The 19,263-nt window shown below is 45.0% G+C and overlaps 1 protein-coding gene across 1 annotated transcript in view; it reads right to left on the bottom strand.

The window, feature by feature from the left end:
* Dmrt1 (doublesex and mab-3 related transcription factor 1) overlaps positions 1-19,263 on the bottom strand; it is a 104,414-nt gene that overhangs the window by 34,720 nt on the left and 50,431 nt on the right. Inside the window, exon 4 of the mRNA XM_051146936.1 lies at positions 7,885-8,029. Within this exon, the coding sequence (XP_051002893.1) occupies positions 7,885-8,029 (145 nt within the window). The remainder of the gene's footprint in view (positions 1-7,884; positions 8,030-19,263) is intronic.

Genomic DNA, 19,263 nt, shown 5'->3' with positions numbered 1-19,263 from the left:
TACTAGGTGACAGCCTGGTGGTGGCTTTGTTAAACATTGCCGTTTTACACAGAGGATATGCTGGGGGCCACCTGCTCTCAATCTTATCCAGACTGCCGTTGCTAGGTCTGCATTTCATGGTGAAGGAAAAAGGACCAGAATAAAAACAGCTCTGCTTGTCACCCAGAGCACATCAACTGGTCTCTGCTGTGCTTTATATTCTTTCGGAGTTGCTGATCCCTCGCAGTCTCTTCCTCTTGGTCTGCTTTTCGTTTGTTGAGAAATGCCAATGTGCTTTATTCCCAAATCAAAATGACTACCATCTGTGAATGCTCAAAATGTGGACACGCTATCCCCCTTATTCAGCAGAACAAGGTCTTTTTTGAACCCCCCAGTACACGATATGCATATTCTCAGGTCCAACAGGACCCCTCGGCCTAAAACTAAGCCCTCCTTTATGAAAGCAATACTTTCATTTGTACGGTTCACTGCTCAGAGCCCGTTGATATAGACAGGTGTAAAGGCAGGGTGGTGGCTTCTGAGCCACCAGGAATGTGACTCGGGGGGAGTCAATGTGGATGGTCCTGTCCCAGGCTTGTGCACAGCTCTTTATGGGTCCACATGTGAAGACAAGTAAACCGCTGTTACTGACTCCAGCTTCCCAGCTCTAAGATACCATATGAGCACTGCAGTGGTGGGCCAGAGACTGCGGGGCTCCAGTCTTTTCTAGGCACTAGCTTCTGGGATCTGTGTCACTAAATGCTCACTTCTCTTCAAGGCAAGGGTTGACAGTTAAGAGGTCACATGAGAAAGATTCAGTTATCAGTCCAGCACTCTTTTCTTTGAAATGTGGCAAACGTGCTATTTCTGATGGTGACAAGTTTAAATTAAGGTCAACGTCTTCTGTTTTGGTTTTCTGAGACAGGATTTCTCTGTGTAGCCTTGGCCATCCTGGAACTCATTCTATAACTCAGAGATCTGCCTGCCTCTGCCTCTCGAGTGCTGGGATTAGAGGCATGCGCCGCCACCACCTGACATATTCCTAAGCTCTTAATACCTCAGTCTTTTCATGTTTCAAATGACGGTGACTGGCACTTGAGTCTTGTGCCCACTTTCCACAGAACTGAGCCAGACTGACACATCTCCAGAACATTCTTCTCCACAACAAGAACTGCCAACGACATGAGCACTAACCTTGCAGGAACACCTGCCCTTCCGTTGAGCTCTTGACACTGGATCCCCATCCGAACCTCACAACTTCGCGTGCAGCCTCTCGGAGCACCCCACCCACACTATCGATAGCAGAGCTGAGCTTCTTCACACCGGACACCCCCAAAACCTCACAACGTCCTTGTGACCTCACAGTGCCCCTCTCCACCCTCCACAGCAGGAAAGCAGGCCAAAGTCTGGGGGAAAGGACTGCTGTTGCTGAGGCTGCGCAGCTGCTGACTCAAACACCCCCTTCCCCACTTTAACTAAGCAGCCTATTCTTAGCCACTTACCACGGAAGGCCACTCACCCCACAGAGAAGGCACCCATGACAAAGAAATCTGAGGGTGCTTCCAAATGGTAGCGAAACCTCCATGCTCCCACCTGCCGAATCAGGAGGTGCAGCTAAGAAACAAAGCACAACTCCACCACACCACACTAAACACGTCACAGGTGACAGCGCTACGTGGCCATTCCGCCTACAGCCTAACAGTGTGGAGGAAAGGCATCCAGTGGCACAGAATGCGAAGGAGTCTGAGAAACCATGTCTGGTGTCTGCGCTGAGATGATCACAGAAGGTGACCGAAATCTTTCAAGTGTCCTTGGTCTTTCTAAACCTCACTGCAGGCGCTAATCTGCCATCTAGGAACTTTTACTCAGGAAAGCAACAGGTAGAAAAAGGCACCTGTATGCAAGGGGGCACAGTAAAGAAACTGCCAACATGACTACTCCACTCCATGATGTGGATGGAGTTTTTATTACAGTACGAGAGCAGAGAGTCAAGGAAGCAGACTGGACATGGCCAGGGCTAAGCAAGCGGGAGAGAGCAGAGGAGACAGCAAGAGATAGAATAGAGTGTAGTGAGAGACTAAGAGGGAAGGAAGGAGGGAGGGAGGGAGGGAGGGACTGAGAGATGAATGAGTGAATGTATCTTGAGAACAGGCAGGTTACAAGAATGAGTGGTAAGAGAGGAGAAGGAGGAGGAGGAGGAGGAGGAGGAGCGCTCGCATGACTTTGAAATGAAAAATGGGTAATTGTGATACTAAGGGAGCCTAGAGGCCATCATGGGCTTTGGCATGCTGACAGAAGCCAGAGGTAGCCATGTGTCCCTTCTTCCAGGCTAGTGAAATGACTCCTTTTGGCAGACAAGAGCCAGTTTCACAAGTTCCCGAGGAATGCCTGCATTTACCTAACAGCAGAAATCCTCCTATAATCCAGGATGAGCTCATTTCTGGACAGACAAGACCTTTAAGACTCCCTAACCCTACCCACCTATAGCCACATGTACACCTGACACAGAAACGAGGATCTACACTTTATTTACTTGGAGTTCCTAATCTACTTTGATTAGATACCTTTACAGTATAATAAAGATGAATTATGAGAGCCCATAACTGGGAAAAGTGGAAAAACAAGTTAGTGTTGGTTAGGATATGGGGGAACGGGAGCCTCCATATAATGGTGAGAATTGAAGATGGGATAGCTACTGTGAGAACGGGTTAATGTGCCCCCAAAAATGAAATGTAAAACTCCCACAGGACCTAGCAATTCCACATTGGATGGTTAGGATAGTGTCTACATTAAAGGCCTGGTCTCCAGGGTGGCATTATTGGTAGGTGGTGGAACTTGAGGTTGCAGAGCCTCAAGGTGCAGGTCTGTAATCTTTCTACAAGGCAAGAAGACAACATATTCAACAAAGCCTGGCTGGACTACTCAATGGATTCAAGGCTAGCCTGGGCTACCTATTAAAACCCTGTAGCAAAAAGGATAAAAGAGAGCTGTACAGTGCTAGCCCGGCATGTGCCAGAGCTGAGGTTCAATACCCAGTCAAAGAATGGCAGTAGTCCAATGCCCATCAAAGGATGAAGAAACAACATATGATACGTTCACACCCCACGATATTGTTCGGCCATAAAAATGAATGAAGTACTGATTCATGCTAAAATGTGAAGGAACCATGAAAACAAAAGGTTAAGAGAGAAAACCAGACATAAAGGGCTATGGGTCACCCACTCCATTTGCATAGGGGACTCTGGAGGCAGAAAGCAGACTAGTGGGTACTAGGGCCTCAAGAAAGCTCTCAGCTACCCACGCATCACTTCAGGATGGGGGAGGGGTCTGCTCAGACCTTTTCCACAAAGAAGAACAACAGAAGCAAGGTGGCAGGAGAGAAATCTTGACACTCCCCTCCCCCCCACACACACCCCCACTCCCAACATTGACTCTCACGTTGCCATCCCTTGCAAATCCAGAGAAAAACAGAAAGCTCACCCCCATTGGTTTAGATACTAAGTTTAGCTGGGGATAACGGTACATACCTGCAATTCTAGCTGCTCCTGAAGCAGGAATCTCACCAGTTTGAAGCTACCCTGATTTACACTGCAAGTTTAAGTCCAGCCTGAGCAATTTAGTGGGACACTATTGCAAAATAAAACCTTTTTAAAGGCCTGGAGCTATAGCTCCGCAGTACAGCATTTACCTAGCGTCCAAGGGTTTCCTTCCCTAGCTTGGACAAAGAGAGGGAATAAGTTATGCTTATCCTATATATAAATATTCGTAATGGACAAATTCATACTCAAATAAAAACTTTTTAAAAAAAAACACTCAGTCCACTTACAACACTGTTCTTTCAAGTCACTTAGAATCCCGTTTGGACTAGCTGGTAAGACACTTAGTAACCATAATGTACTTAACTCATCAATCAACCAAAAGAACTCAAGTGCCACTGCAGGGCTAGGCAGAACTAGTGGCCAGCCAGCCATCGCCAACTTCTCCATGGCTAAAATGATGTCCCCATCCCTACACACCACATCCTGCCACTGTCTCAGACCCTTAGGCCCATTTTCCAAAAGGGCCTAGCCTGCTCCAGAGCACAAAAGAGGACCTGGACCCCACATGCATCCTGGTTCCCCAGTCAACCCCTCCCAGCTTTCCTCTGCTCACTCCAAACACCTCGGCATCAGAAAACCACACACCTTTCACCCACTAGCTAGGTTTTCTTTTTCTTTCTCCATAACAATCCAGGTTAACAATAGTGAGATTGAACCACAGTTCCTCTTCCCCACAATTTGAGCTTCTGACTAGTTATCAGTGAGTAAGAGTATCCCAGTAAGGCCGCCAGGAAAAGTAAGCAATTCTCTGCTTAGCAATGCTCTGCCATGAGCACAATGCTGCCGCCCTGTTTTCAGGGACAGCTACCTTTTCTTGTGGGTACCAACTCCCCCCCCCCAACTTCAGCTGTCTAGTGCTCCTCTGTAAGTTTATTCCTCTCTGCTCCAGTAAGATGCCCCTCATACTTCTGTCTTACTGCCCTGCTCTGAATCAACACCTTTGTCTCAAGAAGGCCAGTGCTTGTAAAGATATTCTGGAATAAACAGCTTAGGTGATTTCCTCCTCTAAGTGGAATTTTGCTTCTAGTTTTCTATAGGAAGACAAGTCTCTTTGGCTGCTTCATCCCCAAACTGTCTGTATACAGGTTTTGTTTGACAGCAAAAGTCAGGACCCTGATTGTTGAGGCTTGTGTTCCCTGATGGAGCAAGCTCACTTAAAAATAGACAGAATTCTTCATTCTTCCACCCACTCACTCAACCAACATTGTAGCAGATTTAAATGGTGGCAGCAGCAGTGCACACCTTTAATCCCAGCATTTAGGAGGCAGAGGCAGGTGGATCTTTTAGTTAATGGCCAGCCTAGTCTACAGAGTGAGTTTCAGGACAGCCATGGCTACACACACACACACACAGGAATGTGACATGTGCACTCTCTCTTCTTAAGGAGCACATTGGCCAGATTATACACAGATCTCAAAGGCAGTGCCACAGGGAATAGGGATATTTATGAAAGAGGTGGGGCACAGTCTACTCTAAGCATGCAATCCCTTGAAGCCATGTCCAGGTCAAAGGCAAGAGCCAGCTCCACAAAGTCCTCTGACCTTCACATCCACTTTGTAGCCTCCTCCCACCCCGTGCACCAAACAGATCATGAGTGAATGAAAGAACGAACACAGAAACTTTTCCGCTATAGTCACATTATTTAGAAAATTAACATCTTCTATTTAGTACAAGGTAAGCCCAAATGTCTGTATTAGTGGCTCTCAACCTGTGGGTAACGACCATTGGGGGTTGAACTACCCTTTCACAGGGATCACCCAAAACCACTGGAAAATACAGATATTTACATTATGACTCATAACAGCAGCAAAATTACAGTTATGAAGTAGCAACAAAAACAATGCTATGGTTGGGGACCACCAAAACATGAGGAACTGTAGCAGTAAAGGGCAGCAGCATTAGAAAGGTTGAGAGTCACTGGTCTACATCAATCACTTCCGGGTCACTCAGGATTGCCCTAATGGATACTTCTGGCCTCCACGATTTGCTTCTAACTTTCCTAAGCCAAAAGATGACGCTTAAGTATAAATAACTTTAAAACCAAACTCTGGAAACTCAAGTAGGAAAGCCCTGCCTATCGACTTAGTGCTAGGGAGAAGGTTAAAGCTGAAGCTGAGGGAATGTGTATTTCAAAGGGCTTCGCTTCATTAAACAGTCGTTTTTTATTTCAGCCATATCTGAGTTATTTGCATTGCTACTGCAGAAGCCCAAGTCTACTGTATTAAAAAACGTTTTACTGTGTTATTTTATTCCATCCCTCCCCTACCCCCGACACACACAGATGAATGCACTTTCATTTTAAAAGCAAGACTCTTTGGGAAACAATTATACCACATAGAGACATTCCCTTCAGTGTCCCTAGGCACTGGGGCATCTTCCCAAAGCCTTTGCTCAGCATCAGCAAAGCTCCCTGGAGTTTCATCCCCAGCAATAGGAAAACAGTGTGCCTTGTATTTCATACTGTTCCTTAAGAAAAATAACATTTTGGGGGATGAAGAGATGGCTCCTCAGTTAAGGGCACTGCCTGCTCTTCCAGAGGACCCAAGTTTGACCTACAGAATCTACGTGGTAGCTGAAAACCATCCACAACTCTAGTTCCAAGGGATCTGATGCTCTCTTCTCGCCTCTTCAGGCACCAGGCACATACACATCCATGCAGGCGAAGCACAAACATGAATTTTTCTTAATTAAAAAATAGAAGCAAATAATATTTTTAGGAGTGGAAGTACATCGTTACCCCAAGCACTCAGAAAGGAGGAAAATTATATTAAGAATAAAACAACTCAAAATCTCATGTCTGGTACTGGGGGTTTCATTAGCTGGTTTTTGGCTCCTAGAGGGAGTGTCAGCCCAGATGAGAAAGAGCCATTAAAGCTACACTGAATTATATGTAGTGAGTTGGATTGGGAGGGCTGCTTTGTTTTGTTTTTTAGTTTATAGTATGATTCTTTGTGGCTTCCCCCCCTAGTTTTCCATGTTGTTATTTTACTCACCTCCCACCCTCTCTCCTCTTCCATAAGATTTCTCCTTTTCCCCTGTACAAATACATAAATGCATGCGATAACAACTAATGTTAAAAAAAAAAAGCCATGAATTTGAAGAAGACCAGGGAAGGTAGAGTATGTGGGAAGGTTTGGAGTGAGGAATTGGAAGGGAGAAATGTAATTAAAATACAGTCTCTAAACTAAACAAAAAGACACTTTGAAAGAAAAAAAAATGAATCTATTAAAAAAAAAAAAGAAAAGAATAGAACCAAGTAAAACCAATTCATAGTTGAATTCTTTACAGGATGGTCATCTGTTTTCTATAGAGAACACACTCCCCAGAGTGCTATGGATGCTACCTGAGGAGAAGAGAAATTATCATCCTCATCTGTCTATGGACCCTCGGGGCTGCATTAATGACCTGCCTAGTAAGACAGTCCCAATTAGTGCAATAGTGGCATAAGTATTACATGAGTAACCAATCACTTTCTGATGGGATTTAAAGCCCGTACCACAAAAGAGGACCCATACTTGACACTGTCAACAAGGCCAAGAACCTATGGATAGATAGAACACGGTCCCTGGAGGACAACCTACTACTACTATTCTATTAAATCAACACAGTATTAAAACAACTCCTAATGACTTACTGCGATACTGTAAATCAACGCATCCCTCAACCCTCATCAGATACGCCTCTTTTTGCAGTAGATGGTAACTACTACTGAGACCCACAACTAGTCACCATGAAAAAAGAGATTTTCATTTTCAATCCTATATAAAACATTTATTTCACATCAAGGATTTAGTTTTCCTCAAAGCTCAGGAGTCTATGTGGAAGAGCTGGGGGTGGAGGGTGACTTGAAACAGTACTTTCCAGATAGTAGAGAGCAGTTCCACATGTGAACACACATGCACAAGACCCATGCAAGATCACGCCAGCAAAATCCCAGCTCTGAAGAAGGGGAAGGGGGAGGCCACACACAAAGCCCTACCCCTAGCCAGAAAGCTATTGGTATTTGATTCTTACACGGAGAAGGAAAGTTAAGCATTCTTTAAAGATGTGTTGACAAGTTTATCACCCACACTCCAGGGCGGGTCATGACACAAACTGGATTCACAAGCACAAACGTGAGAGGGGAGTGAGGAAGGAAGAAATCGGGTGTATATGAAAGTGGGAGATCTGGGAGTTGTGTGATATTCTCAGAGAATTAAAAAAAAAAAAAAAATCCCCAAAGCTCCTATGAGCCAAGCCGGCAGAGAGCTGCTGCGCCTCTGCTGGGTACCACACCCCAACCCCAGACGCCCACTCCAGAACTTACCGCTGGCTTTGGCTTCTGAGTAGGAGGGGCCTTCTTCAAAGGTAAAGATCTGAGACATGCTCTGGCCCAGGTAGGAGGAAGGCCCATAGTATGAATGCATCCGGTACTGGGAGCTCACTGGGTGGCGGCTCTCTGAGGTCTTCATCTGCTTAAGAAAAAGTAAAGAACACCTTTGTTGTGGTTTGAATATGGGATGTCCCCAACAGGATCATGTGTCGAAGGTCTGGTCCCCATCCGATGGCACTCACTTGAGATGGCACCAAACTGGAGGAGGTAGGCTACTGGGGGAACAGACTTTAGAGAATACCTCGTCTTTTCTGTCTGTCTCTCAGTGTCTGTCTGTCTGTCTTTTCTTCCTGTGCACCACAAGAGACTTTGTTTGCTCTGTTACGCACTCCATACCTCAACTTCGGCACATTTCAGAAACCGTGCACCCTATATATTGAGGTCTCTCGCTTAAACCCAGATTTGCCATTTCAGTTTCTCCAACTGGCCAGCTTGCTCCAGGGATCTCATCTCCACTTCCTGCAGTGGGTCCTCAGGACCGCCCCACATGTATGCAGATGCTGGGCATCTGAGCTCCCATCCCCCTGCTTGCATGGCAAGCACTTTACCCACTGAGATCCGGAGGAGGGGGTTCTTGATTCTGCAAGGGCCTCAGCAGCCAAGAACTCCATCACTCCCCCACTCTAAAGCTGCAGACTGCACAGGAGTCAGTTACACAGTCTGAAAGCGAGCACTAGAGTAACAGTGAGGGGCCAACTTCAAGCACAGATGCCCATGTGGAAAATGGGCTCCTTGCCCTGAGTCCTGAGTTAGTCACATCTCCCTCAGGCTTGACAATATCTGTAAGTTGGTTCTCCTAGCAAAACAGTTTTCAATATTCCCTTTGTTCAAAGTAATAGGACTTGAGCCTGCAAGCTCTGCAAAATGCAGCAATTTTTCTTTTGCTGTGGAAGTATATACAAATATTGAAATGGTGAAATTCACTATGACTTCCTAACAACAATCAGGAAGCAATCTGCTATAGATGGCCAAATAGTAACTGCTTCAGGGTTTGCCATGGCATCTCTAGGTAACAGTAAATGAATGGGCATGCTGTGTCCCAATAAAACTTTATTTATAAATATGTGTACCAGTTCTCAACCTTGGCTCTCGCTGGAATAAAGAAAGGAGCTGATACCTTGGTTCCACCCCTAGAAAATCTGACTCAACTGGTCTGGGATGTGGCCTGGACCCTGAGTCTTTCCAAAGCTCTCTAGGTAATTCAAGCATGTCACCAAGACTGACTTAATACTCTTAAATTACCACTATATATCCACACACCAGAGAAAAACAAGATCCTATGTTTTAAAAGATCAAGTCTGGGGCTGGAGAGATGGCTCTGTGGTTAAGAGCACTTGCTGCTCTTCCAGAGGTCCTGAGTTCAATTCCCAGGAACCACATGGTGGCTCACAACAATCTCTAATGAGATCTGGTGTCCTCTTCTGGCCTGCAGGCACACATGCAAACAGAACACTCATATACATAAAATAAATAAATAAATCTTTAAAAGAAAAAAAAAAAAAAAAAGACTGGAGAGATGGCTTAGCGGTTAAGAACACTGTCTGCTCTTCCAGAGGTCCTGAGTTCAATTCCCAGCAACCACATGGTGGCTCACAACCATCTATAATGTGATCTGATGCCCTCTTCTGGCATGCAGGTGTATGTACATGTAGGCAGAGCACTGTATATGTAATAATAAATAAACAAATCTTTAAAAAAAAAATCAAATCTGACAAGTAAATTGGTCAGCTGCTGCCATCCCAGGATGTACACTTCCCAGAATGTTTTGCTGCCCTCCCAGGACGTACACTTCCCAGAAAGCTAATGCAGACAAATGGCATCCTTTCAAATACTCACTGGAAAATAAATACTGCTTCAAAACACACATGTGCTTATTGTCTCCCATTTAATCCTTTATCTTTTTAGAAAGTATCAAAAACTGTGACTACTTAGAACTTGGAATTGAGTTGCTTGTATTCAGTTACTTGGTTTCTCCCAATGCATCCTTGAGACCATAACAGAAGAGTTCCAGCAAAGGGGGGGGGGGGCATACAAAGGGCCAAATTCCACTTGGGGCTATTAAAATGTGCATTTATTGAGGTCAATAACCACTTCAGCTCTACATCCACCTCCAAGAATAATGCATAAGGGCTGGAGAAATGGCTCAACCATTAGAGGCCAAACTCACAAGCAAAAATGCAAGACTCCTGCAAATAACCATCTACTCACAAGCCCACACAGGAGGAAGCTTTGTGTTTCTAAGGATGCAGAGATCTCTAAAACACCAAGTTCAACCTGAGTTGATGTTCACTGGAGAAGGCCTGGGAATAACTCCAGCTCACTTCCTGCTCCCTTCTAGCTTTAGATAGACAGACAAATGAATAGATACCTAACACAATCCTGCTACTCTGGGATTAGACAAGATGGGTGGATAATGAGGCCTTTGAAATTAATTTGATCTAAAATCAGTAGTTTCAACTGGGGACAATCATGTCCCAAGGGGGAGATTTGATATCTAGAATCATGTTCAATTGTCACCATCTGGGAGCAGAAAGGGTTGCTACTGGCATCTGAAGATAAAGGCCAGGGGCATTGCTATGGTCCCACAAGGCTCATGGCAGTGCCCCTGACAATCAAGTATACACCTCAATGTAGAAGCTGAGCCAAGGTTGGGGAACCTGTTTCAAACTAATCTAATACCCTGAAGGCCCTTTCCTCACCCCTGGGTGAAAGAAAACCACAGTGGCAAATGGAGGAACTGTTCAGTTACGTTAGTGGGTGGTACTACTTTTACACACACACACACACACACACACACACACACACACATACACTGTTATGCAATGCTAACTTGTTTCTTTGAGATTTTATTTTATTTTTGTTTTATAGTAAACAAACCAAGCAAAATCTAAGCATCCTAGATTCCAGTGAATTATGTCTGCTATCATCATTAGCACGTGGTGGCTGGCAAGTAATAATCTTATTAACCGCCCCAGTCTCTGAACCAGAGTGCAACCCACAGACTGGAGCTAGGCAGATAACAAATGAACAGGCAGTTAGTATTAACTCTGTATGAAACCTTGAAGCTTGGGGTTCTGTCTTACTGAACTGTTGAGAAAATGCATGGCAATAAATCTGGAAAAAAAACCCTTTCCATGCGCCCTAACTTATCCTGTCTATGGTAACAGTAATATCCGAGGAAAGCTCAAGACTGTCTGACCTCATCATGTCCTTTTTAAAGCCTCTTGACTTCTACTTGCCTACTGTTGAGTAATACTCCAGGCAGAAGCATTCCATCTTATGGGAAGCTGAACTCTCCTTCCAGGTGAAGGGCTCAAAGGGAGCACTGTCTGACAGCAAGCTAGCCTGGCAGCATCAAGCTGGAGATGCGGGTTAAAGAGAGCAGTGCTCCCAAGGGTCCTTCCTCCCCATACAGGACAACACATTAACTGCAGGATCACGGGGCTCTGATACTCACATGGACTACAACCTTTCAAGTTCCCCAAGTACCATTTGGGGTGTGCCTGTCTGTAGTTTTCTGACCAGTAACACTTTACAGTGAAAGCAAAACGCTTCAGACTGGAGCCTCGGGTCTCCAGGGCACACAGAGTAAAGGTTGGGATTAACATTTGTCGTCCTTGAAATGATTTCTTTGGTTTGCAATGCCTATTCCCAGGTTCACCCAGGCATCCACTTGAGCCCGGAAAGACCTCACCTGTGCAGGGAAAGCCTCATCAGAGAGTCCCATTTGCCCACTGAGGCACGTATTTGGCTCATCCTCAATACTGCATGCTGCCCTCTGCAAAGAATTCTTTCTAACATATAGGCTGAAAGTACCTGGTATTATACACATGTCTCAGAGATACTAAAACAACAGGGTATCAAATGCCAAGTCCTGTGATGCTGGCATAATGTTCCCCTTGGCTGTGACCCAAGGCTCCTTACTGCCTGTCTCCACCTAGTCCTCAAGCCCCTCTACCTATGGTACCTTCCTTGATGTGCTTACGTCATCTTCCCTTATGTGATCACATCACACAGTGAATGACCCAGGAAACAAAAGGAGACAGAGAGAGCAAGGTCTTTGGCAGGGCATGGGTGCCTGGGAGGGAGCCCAAGGGTCCTTCAGAACACTGTGGAAAGGGTGCTGGCCATGAGGACCTCACTCAAGATGCTGAAGAACGCAAGACCTGTTTGTCTTTTTTCAAATATGGAAAGGATGCCCTGCCTCTCCTGAGAGCAGGAGGGAGAGAAAGGAGATTAGCAGACAGCCAATAACCTAAGAATCAGTAAGACATCTAAGCCATCTTCTAATGTAAACTCCAAGCTTACCAAAGCAACAGCAATAGAAAGATGCATGCAAAAACAGGGAAATTCCTGTAGATGGGGCTTTTCCAGTAGAAATGAAGATAGGAGCCTGGGTTTCTCTCAGTGAACTCAAGAAGTGAAATAACAGCCATAGGATGCATGCCGGTAAAGTGGGCAGGTCATGTCGAAACACAGAACCAAAGCAGACTGTGAAAACATTCGGCAACCCTTCCCCCAGGTCTCCAAATCCTGAAGTGCATGGGCAGTGACTCATAAGCCTGGGCTTGCTCAAAGGAACACCCCCCCCCCCCACTATGGGACTTCAGGTTGTATCTGGCTATAAGTGGTCAAGTCTTCACTATAAAAGCAACTCATCTGTGAGTATTTGCTAATTTTTGCAAAAAGAACCCAAATGCACATTTTAACCATGTTGCTCATTGCTCTCACTATCTGCCCTGGTGGCACTGACCTTTCTTAGACTGCACTTTCCAAAAATACAGAACTGCCTGCCGCTCGCCACAGGCCCTGAGATAAGAGAGTCGCCAACCACACACAACTTGGAGGGCTGAAACAGGAGAATCCCTTGAGCCCAGAAGATCCAAGATCAACAAGGCCAGAAAAAAAAAGCAACGCAAAATCTGTGTGCGTAGAGCATGCCCACAATGGGTAAGCACACGGGTGGAACTGCTCTTTGTGAGTGTCTGTGTGCATAAACACCCACGGGTGCACACTTTCTTACTGTGTCTCGGCTAAAGCACCCAAGACACTGATGTTGCTAATCAGGTACAGGGGAGGAATTGCCTTCAAAAACAGGTGCCTGGTTAGAAAAAGCCAAGTGGAATTTAAAATGTTCCCTGGGGCCGGGCATGGTGGTGGCAGTGGGCAGAGGCAGGCCGATCGCTGTGAGTTTGAGGCCAGCCTGGTCTACAAAGCAAGTCCAGGACAGCCAAGGCTACACAAGAGAAACCCTGTCTCAAAAAACCAAAAGAAGCCGGGCGTGGTGGCGCACGCCTTTAATCCCAGCACTTGGGAGGCAGAGGCAGGTGAATCACTGTGAGTTCAAGGCCAGCCTGGTCTACAACGTGAATCCAGGATGGCCAAGGCTACACAGAGAAACCCTGTCTCAAAAAAAAAAAAGAATTTTTAAAACTTTTTAAAATTAAGATAAAAAATAAAGTAAAATGTTCCCTGGAACCTGGTAGACCTTGGTATATTCCAGGGGGCTCACAAAAGAGAGAGGGCTGGTTGTCCGACATGATTATCTACCTAGAACTGGGTTAGGATCTTAATCATCTTTGTAAATTCTACAAAGTCTCTGAATTCAGACAGACCCTTGTACATGTCTTGATTCACAATATGAAATTCTGACAACTGGGTTGAGACAATGGCTCAGCTGACAGAGGCGCATGCTGAGTTTAAGGCCCCACCACCCATAAAAACCACCACAGGAATGGCTACTGGTACACTTGTCACCCCACTGCTGGCAGGGGGTGAGGGTGTGGAGACAGGAGGACTAATGAAACAAGTGCACCTCCAGATAGTGAGAGACCTTGCCCAAGTCAATAAACCACAGTGTGAACAGGGCACCTGACAGCTTCCTCTTGTCCACATGCTTGTGCACACGAACATATGCACCAACGTACATGGGCACAACCCACACATGCACACTCACACAAGAATAATTTTAAAAAATAAACAAATCAAATTCCAATCCTAACTTTTCAACCAAATTCACATAACCAGGCATAAAGGCCAACCTTGATTGCATAAAAAAAACCAATGGGGAAAAAGCACCAGCAAAACAGCTGGAAGAAAAGACAGTTATATCTTTTAAGAACCTGGCTAGTAATTTTCCAGACACAGGGCTTTCCACTCTGCTAACACACCGAATGTCCAATGGCATTGCACAGCAGGCCCTCCAGACTGTGGCAGATGGCAGGGGTGGGGGGATACTCCTCCTCTTAGTACCCAGAGAAAATAGTTTACTGACGATAAGATGCCACCAGTAAGGAAACTTCAGAGCAAAAAAAGTGAAGATTTACTGAAAGATACAAGAGACTAGTCCTGTTATTTCAGTGGGTCCTCGGAACTTAATGATCATCAAAACACAGAAGCACTGTTAGCAATCAAATACCTTGGTTCTACTGTGAGGCACCAGTTAGAGAAGGCAAGGTCAGAAGCAAACTGCCCTGGAGCTCCTGATTCCTGCCCCTGAACCAAGACACCTTCCTAATCTCAATGGTGATACCTGCTTATTTAAAGAGCTACCTGCTGCCACCGCCTTCCAACAACCCAGCGCTTTTGATCGCTTCGCCTCTGCAGCAAGTGAAGGAACTTCATTTCAGAGAGTTTGGCACTGAGAAGAAAAGATGCCAGCAACCGCACGTTTGCGAGCTTTGATTTCCGAGCAAGGCACATCAGAGTCATCCGTCTGTGTTCCCACCATGATGGACAAACTTAATTAACCTTTGCTACTCTGTTCCAACCTACTGTTTTAGACAAAGCTAGTGACCCAGAAACAGTATGTTACCTTCAGAGCCTTCATGGCAGATACCAAGAGATATAGCCCTATCAGCACTATCGGGAAATAAGCCACGGGGCTTAGCTGCTTAAAGAAATATGGATTATCTTCATGTCACACATGAGCTGTCAGAAACATTAGGATACTTTCAGCATAAATCAGCAGTTTGAAGGCTATCTTATGAGAACCGAATATGATAGACGGCCTGTGGGGCAAGGTGAGGCTGTTCAGAGCCACCTCAAAGCAGACACAACGGCACATGTTCACACGCTTTCTCCAACCTGTTTAAAGATTCCAGTGCAGACTAGTGACTCCTAGTAGGCACCCCCAACTCATGAGTGCCGAGAAAAAGCCCACCCCCTCCAAGACCATCACGGCAACAGGCCACATCCAATAAGTTGAAAATAAATGAAAACAGGTTCCCCTCAAGTTCTCATGCACTCTCACACTCTTCCCCCTCACCCCTCCCACCATGTCCCCTCTCCTCCTCCCGCCCTCCTCTCAATATTCAGGCTTGATACACAGACTAAGAAATGCGCTGTGCCCTACAAAGACGACAGAGGCATTCTGGGAAGGAGAAGCCCTCCACAGTAGGCAAAGCCCACTAACATTCCAACTACCCACTGACCAGTGGTGTGATAATGCTGTGTGCATTTGTCTCCCTGGGCCTCAGTTTCCTCAGTGACATGAGGCTAACAAGACTGTGCTGAGGGCTGAGACAGACTATGGGACATGAAATGATATCCACTCATGGTGGACCACCTTCAAGGACCTTGTACAGACTCAGCACATATACGCTTTCCTAGCACATACTTTTAAAATTATTTAAGCATATAAATATTTTCACTGGATATGAAAAGTCTATTGTGAGATGTCTTTACATTTCAGTTTCTTTAAAGCTCAAAAACACAACTCAACATTCAAAATTCTACATTGTTAACACACACACACACACAAACACACACACATGTTCCAGGGCTTCTCCTAGTTTTATATAAATACAAGGCACAGAATTAGGTTATCTGTCTTCTTTCTCTCAGTTGGTAAAAAAGAGAAATGGCCAAAAAGAATATCTGTGCTAAGAAACACAGATGGGAAAAGGTATTTTAAAATGAGGTGCTGAGGCAGCACTGTTTCCTCTGCTTCTCGCTTTCCTTTGAACTGACCCAGGAAGCCGCATACCAAAGGTGACCCTCAGAGGACCCGTGCGACACCAGGAAGAGGGTGTGGAGAAGTGGCCTAGGTGCAAGTAGGAAACGGTGTATCCTCTGTAGGGAGTTTTAAGATCAGGAGACTGACTACATGCCCATCCGCTCCCCCGCTGCCACCATGTGCTGAGGATTCTAAACAACAGGGGTGACAGGATGCCTGCTTCCCCCATCTTACAGCATGGGCTGCCCAGACCTGGTTCTCCAGTGCAGCATCTCTCTTCTCCCAGGAAACCGAGCTCTGACCTCGGTACCTGGAATCATGCTGCCCGCTCATTCTTCCTCAAGTGTTTTTCTGAATGCTGGTACAGCCGGGCACTTGGGAGTGACAATGAATGAAGTTTCTTATCCATGTGTCACAATACATTACAGATGTTTTAGAATGTGTTCCCTTCTTCTCTTGTATGTTCTAATATTACATTAAAAGAAAATTGTTGTTGTTTGGTTTTCTTTTGGGTTTTTTTTTGGTTTTTTTTTTTTTTTTTTTTTTTTTTTTTTTTTTTTTTTTGAGACAGAGTTTCTATGTGGAGCCCTGGCTGTCTTGGACTCACTCTGTAGACCAGGCTGGCCTCGAACTCGCAGAGATCTGCCTGCCTCTGCCTCTCAAGTGCTGAGATTAAAGGCGCGCACCACCGTGCCCGGTTAAAAGAAATTAAAAAACAAAAAACCAAACAAACAAAAACAGGACCAAGCTGTCCCTGCTATGTACTCCTTTGATTGTAGTCTTTATTCATATAATAAGGAACACTTAACATATCATAGAAACCTGAGTCTCAAGTACTTACAATGTTCTGAAAAGCATCTAATTTTATATAAGGTCCATATCCAAAAGGTGAATGTAAGTAGATGAGACTTGGACCACTGGCCCAAGGAAATCAACTCTGAAAACTCTCAACTTCTGTGACCCAGTGGCCACACACTTCCCCAAAGACATACGATGCTGGTGTAGCACACAGCACAGGTAATAAGACAACTTGGCAACAGAGTGCTAACAGAGGTCTTCCAGCCTCCAGTTCAGCAGCTAGTTATTCTAGTGTTCCAGCCCATGACAAGGTGTGCCAGCTCAGTGCAGATCAAACCGAACCACCTAGGAATGGTGACAAGTCTGCAGGCTGGCCCAGCACCTACCCTCTCCCCAAAGGCTTTAGCAGATCTGTTACATGGTGGATGTCCTGGGACGCTCTTAGGATTGTCCAGCCAGGGTGAAAATCAATTCCTTAGGGCGCCAATGGACTTACTCCATCCCTTGAGTCAGGGTTGTCTGCTCTCTATTGCCCTCGGTTTCCCAGAGGCCAGCTCAATTTTCTCCTGGGATCCACTTGGGTTTAGCTAGAGTGTTCTGTAAAAATGGGCATTCCTCAGCCCCGCCTGTCCCTTTCTCCCTTAACCACAGAACAGTAACATCTTTATCCATCCTCAACATCTAAGGTGAATATGAACTAAAAAACATACACCAAAAAAGGAGTTATTTAAAGTATTTAATACTCCCAAAACCAACTAGCTACTAGAAAGCTAAAAAAATAAGCAACTATAAGATTATTAAAATTAATAAATACATAAGATATAAAACAAATACACATGATAGCAATAGAACATAAAATAAAATAAATCCCTCGTCTTTAAGAAACCAAATAATGGTGGCTAAGTCTAATATCTCCCAAATAGAAACTGTGCCTGTTTGCCTAAGGAAAGAAATTGTCTTTCTAAGATTGTCCCGATTTTTAAAAAATATTTAAAATTGCACATAGCTTTATAAACTCCCCTGTGACTTCGTGTGAATGCTGCTGGTTTCTCTCTGACAAAAAGCCAGTGTCTCCCTCCACGAACAATGGCTGTGGTGATGTGAATTAGATGTTCCCCATTAAGGCTTGGGCATTCAGATACTAGGTCCCCAGTCGGTGGGTGGCTGTTCGAAGGGTTGGTAGGTGTGGCCTCCCTGGAGAAAGTCACTGGAGTGGGCTGTAAGGACCAATGCCATTCTTAGCCCTCTGCCTCCACTCTACCATCACAGACCACCCTCTAGAACCACAAGCCCAATTAAATGGCCCTGCACGTGGTATCTTATCACAGCAATAGAAAAGTAACTAAATGCAGTGGCAAATTACCACTTGATTCAAGAAAAAGAAGTGGGTTCTAGAAAAGGAGATGGGACAAGTCAAAGCTGCTGGTGACAACATGGGCCACAGGATGGGCAGGCAGCTCAAACCAACCTTCTCAGCCAGAAAATGGCCTTTTCTTTTCCTTTTCTTTCTTTCTTTCTTCCTTCTTTTTTTTTTTTTTTTTTTTTTTTTTTTTTTTTTTAATATTTACTTATTTTTATGTATATGGGTAGTCTACCTGCATGTACACTTGCATGCCAGAAGAGGGCATCAGATCACATTATAGATGTTTGTGAGCCACCACCATGTGGTTGCTGGCAATTGAACTCAGGACCTCTGGAAGGGCAGACAGTGCTCTTAACCCTGAGCCATCTCTCCAGCCCCCCTTTTTTCTCTTTTTTTTTTTCTACTCCTTGTTATTACTATTTTTTAAATGTAAAAGTATCTAAGATCCAGGTATAGTTGTATATGCCTATAATCCCTGCACTTAGAAGGCTAAGGCAGGAAGATTGACAGTTCAAATTCAAGGCCAGCCTTGGCTATATAGGGACACTCTGTCTTTAATAACATAAATACAAGCCTGGTTTAGTGGTGTACACCTTTAATCCCAGCACCCAGGAGGCAGAGGCAGGCATATCTCTAAGTTCAAGGCCAGCCTGATCTATATAGAGTTCCAGAGAGAATCTGTCTCTCTCTCCCTCTCTCTCATATATATAATTAAAACATTTATTAATATATTATACAAAGTAATATTTTAACATATCTTAAAATACATATTAGAAATACAATAAGACAGATAACACACATATAAAATTATTTAAGGATTGCCGATTGTAACTTTCCCTAGAAACTAGAGTCGATCTAAGATTTGATCACAATTAGCCACACTTCCTGTGGGGCACTGCACAGTGGTGAAGGTAGGGGTATAGCCACCTCCACATGGGCTATGCTTGGAAAGTCACTTCTTTTCACCATACTTTTAACAGGCTGTCTCCGAGCTAAGACATACAAGAAAAGAGGAGCTATGTGGGGCCTTCTCAGGCTGTTGGTTTAAGGCTAGAGAACAGCAGTAGGCAGGCAAGCAGTCACGGGCAGCTTTTTAAATGCCAGGGCTGAACCTCTGGATCTCAGCAGGCCGAGAAGGCCAGAGCAGCACCCCAGGAACACCCAACAAAGGTGCCTTTTTCTGCGCCAAGTCCCA

This window comes from Acomys russatus, chromosome 5 (genome assembly GCF_903995435.1).
Source record: "Acomys russatus chromosome 5, mAcoRus1.1, whole genome shotgun sequence".
In the NCBI taxonomy this organism is placed as follows: Eukaryota; Metazoa; Chordata; class Mammalia; order Rodentia; family Muridae; genus Acomys; species Acomys russatus.
This window is presented reverse-complemented; position numbering and strand designations above follow the sequence as displayed.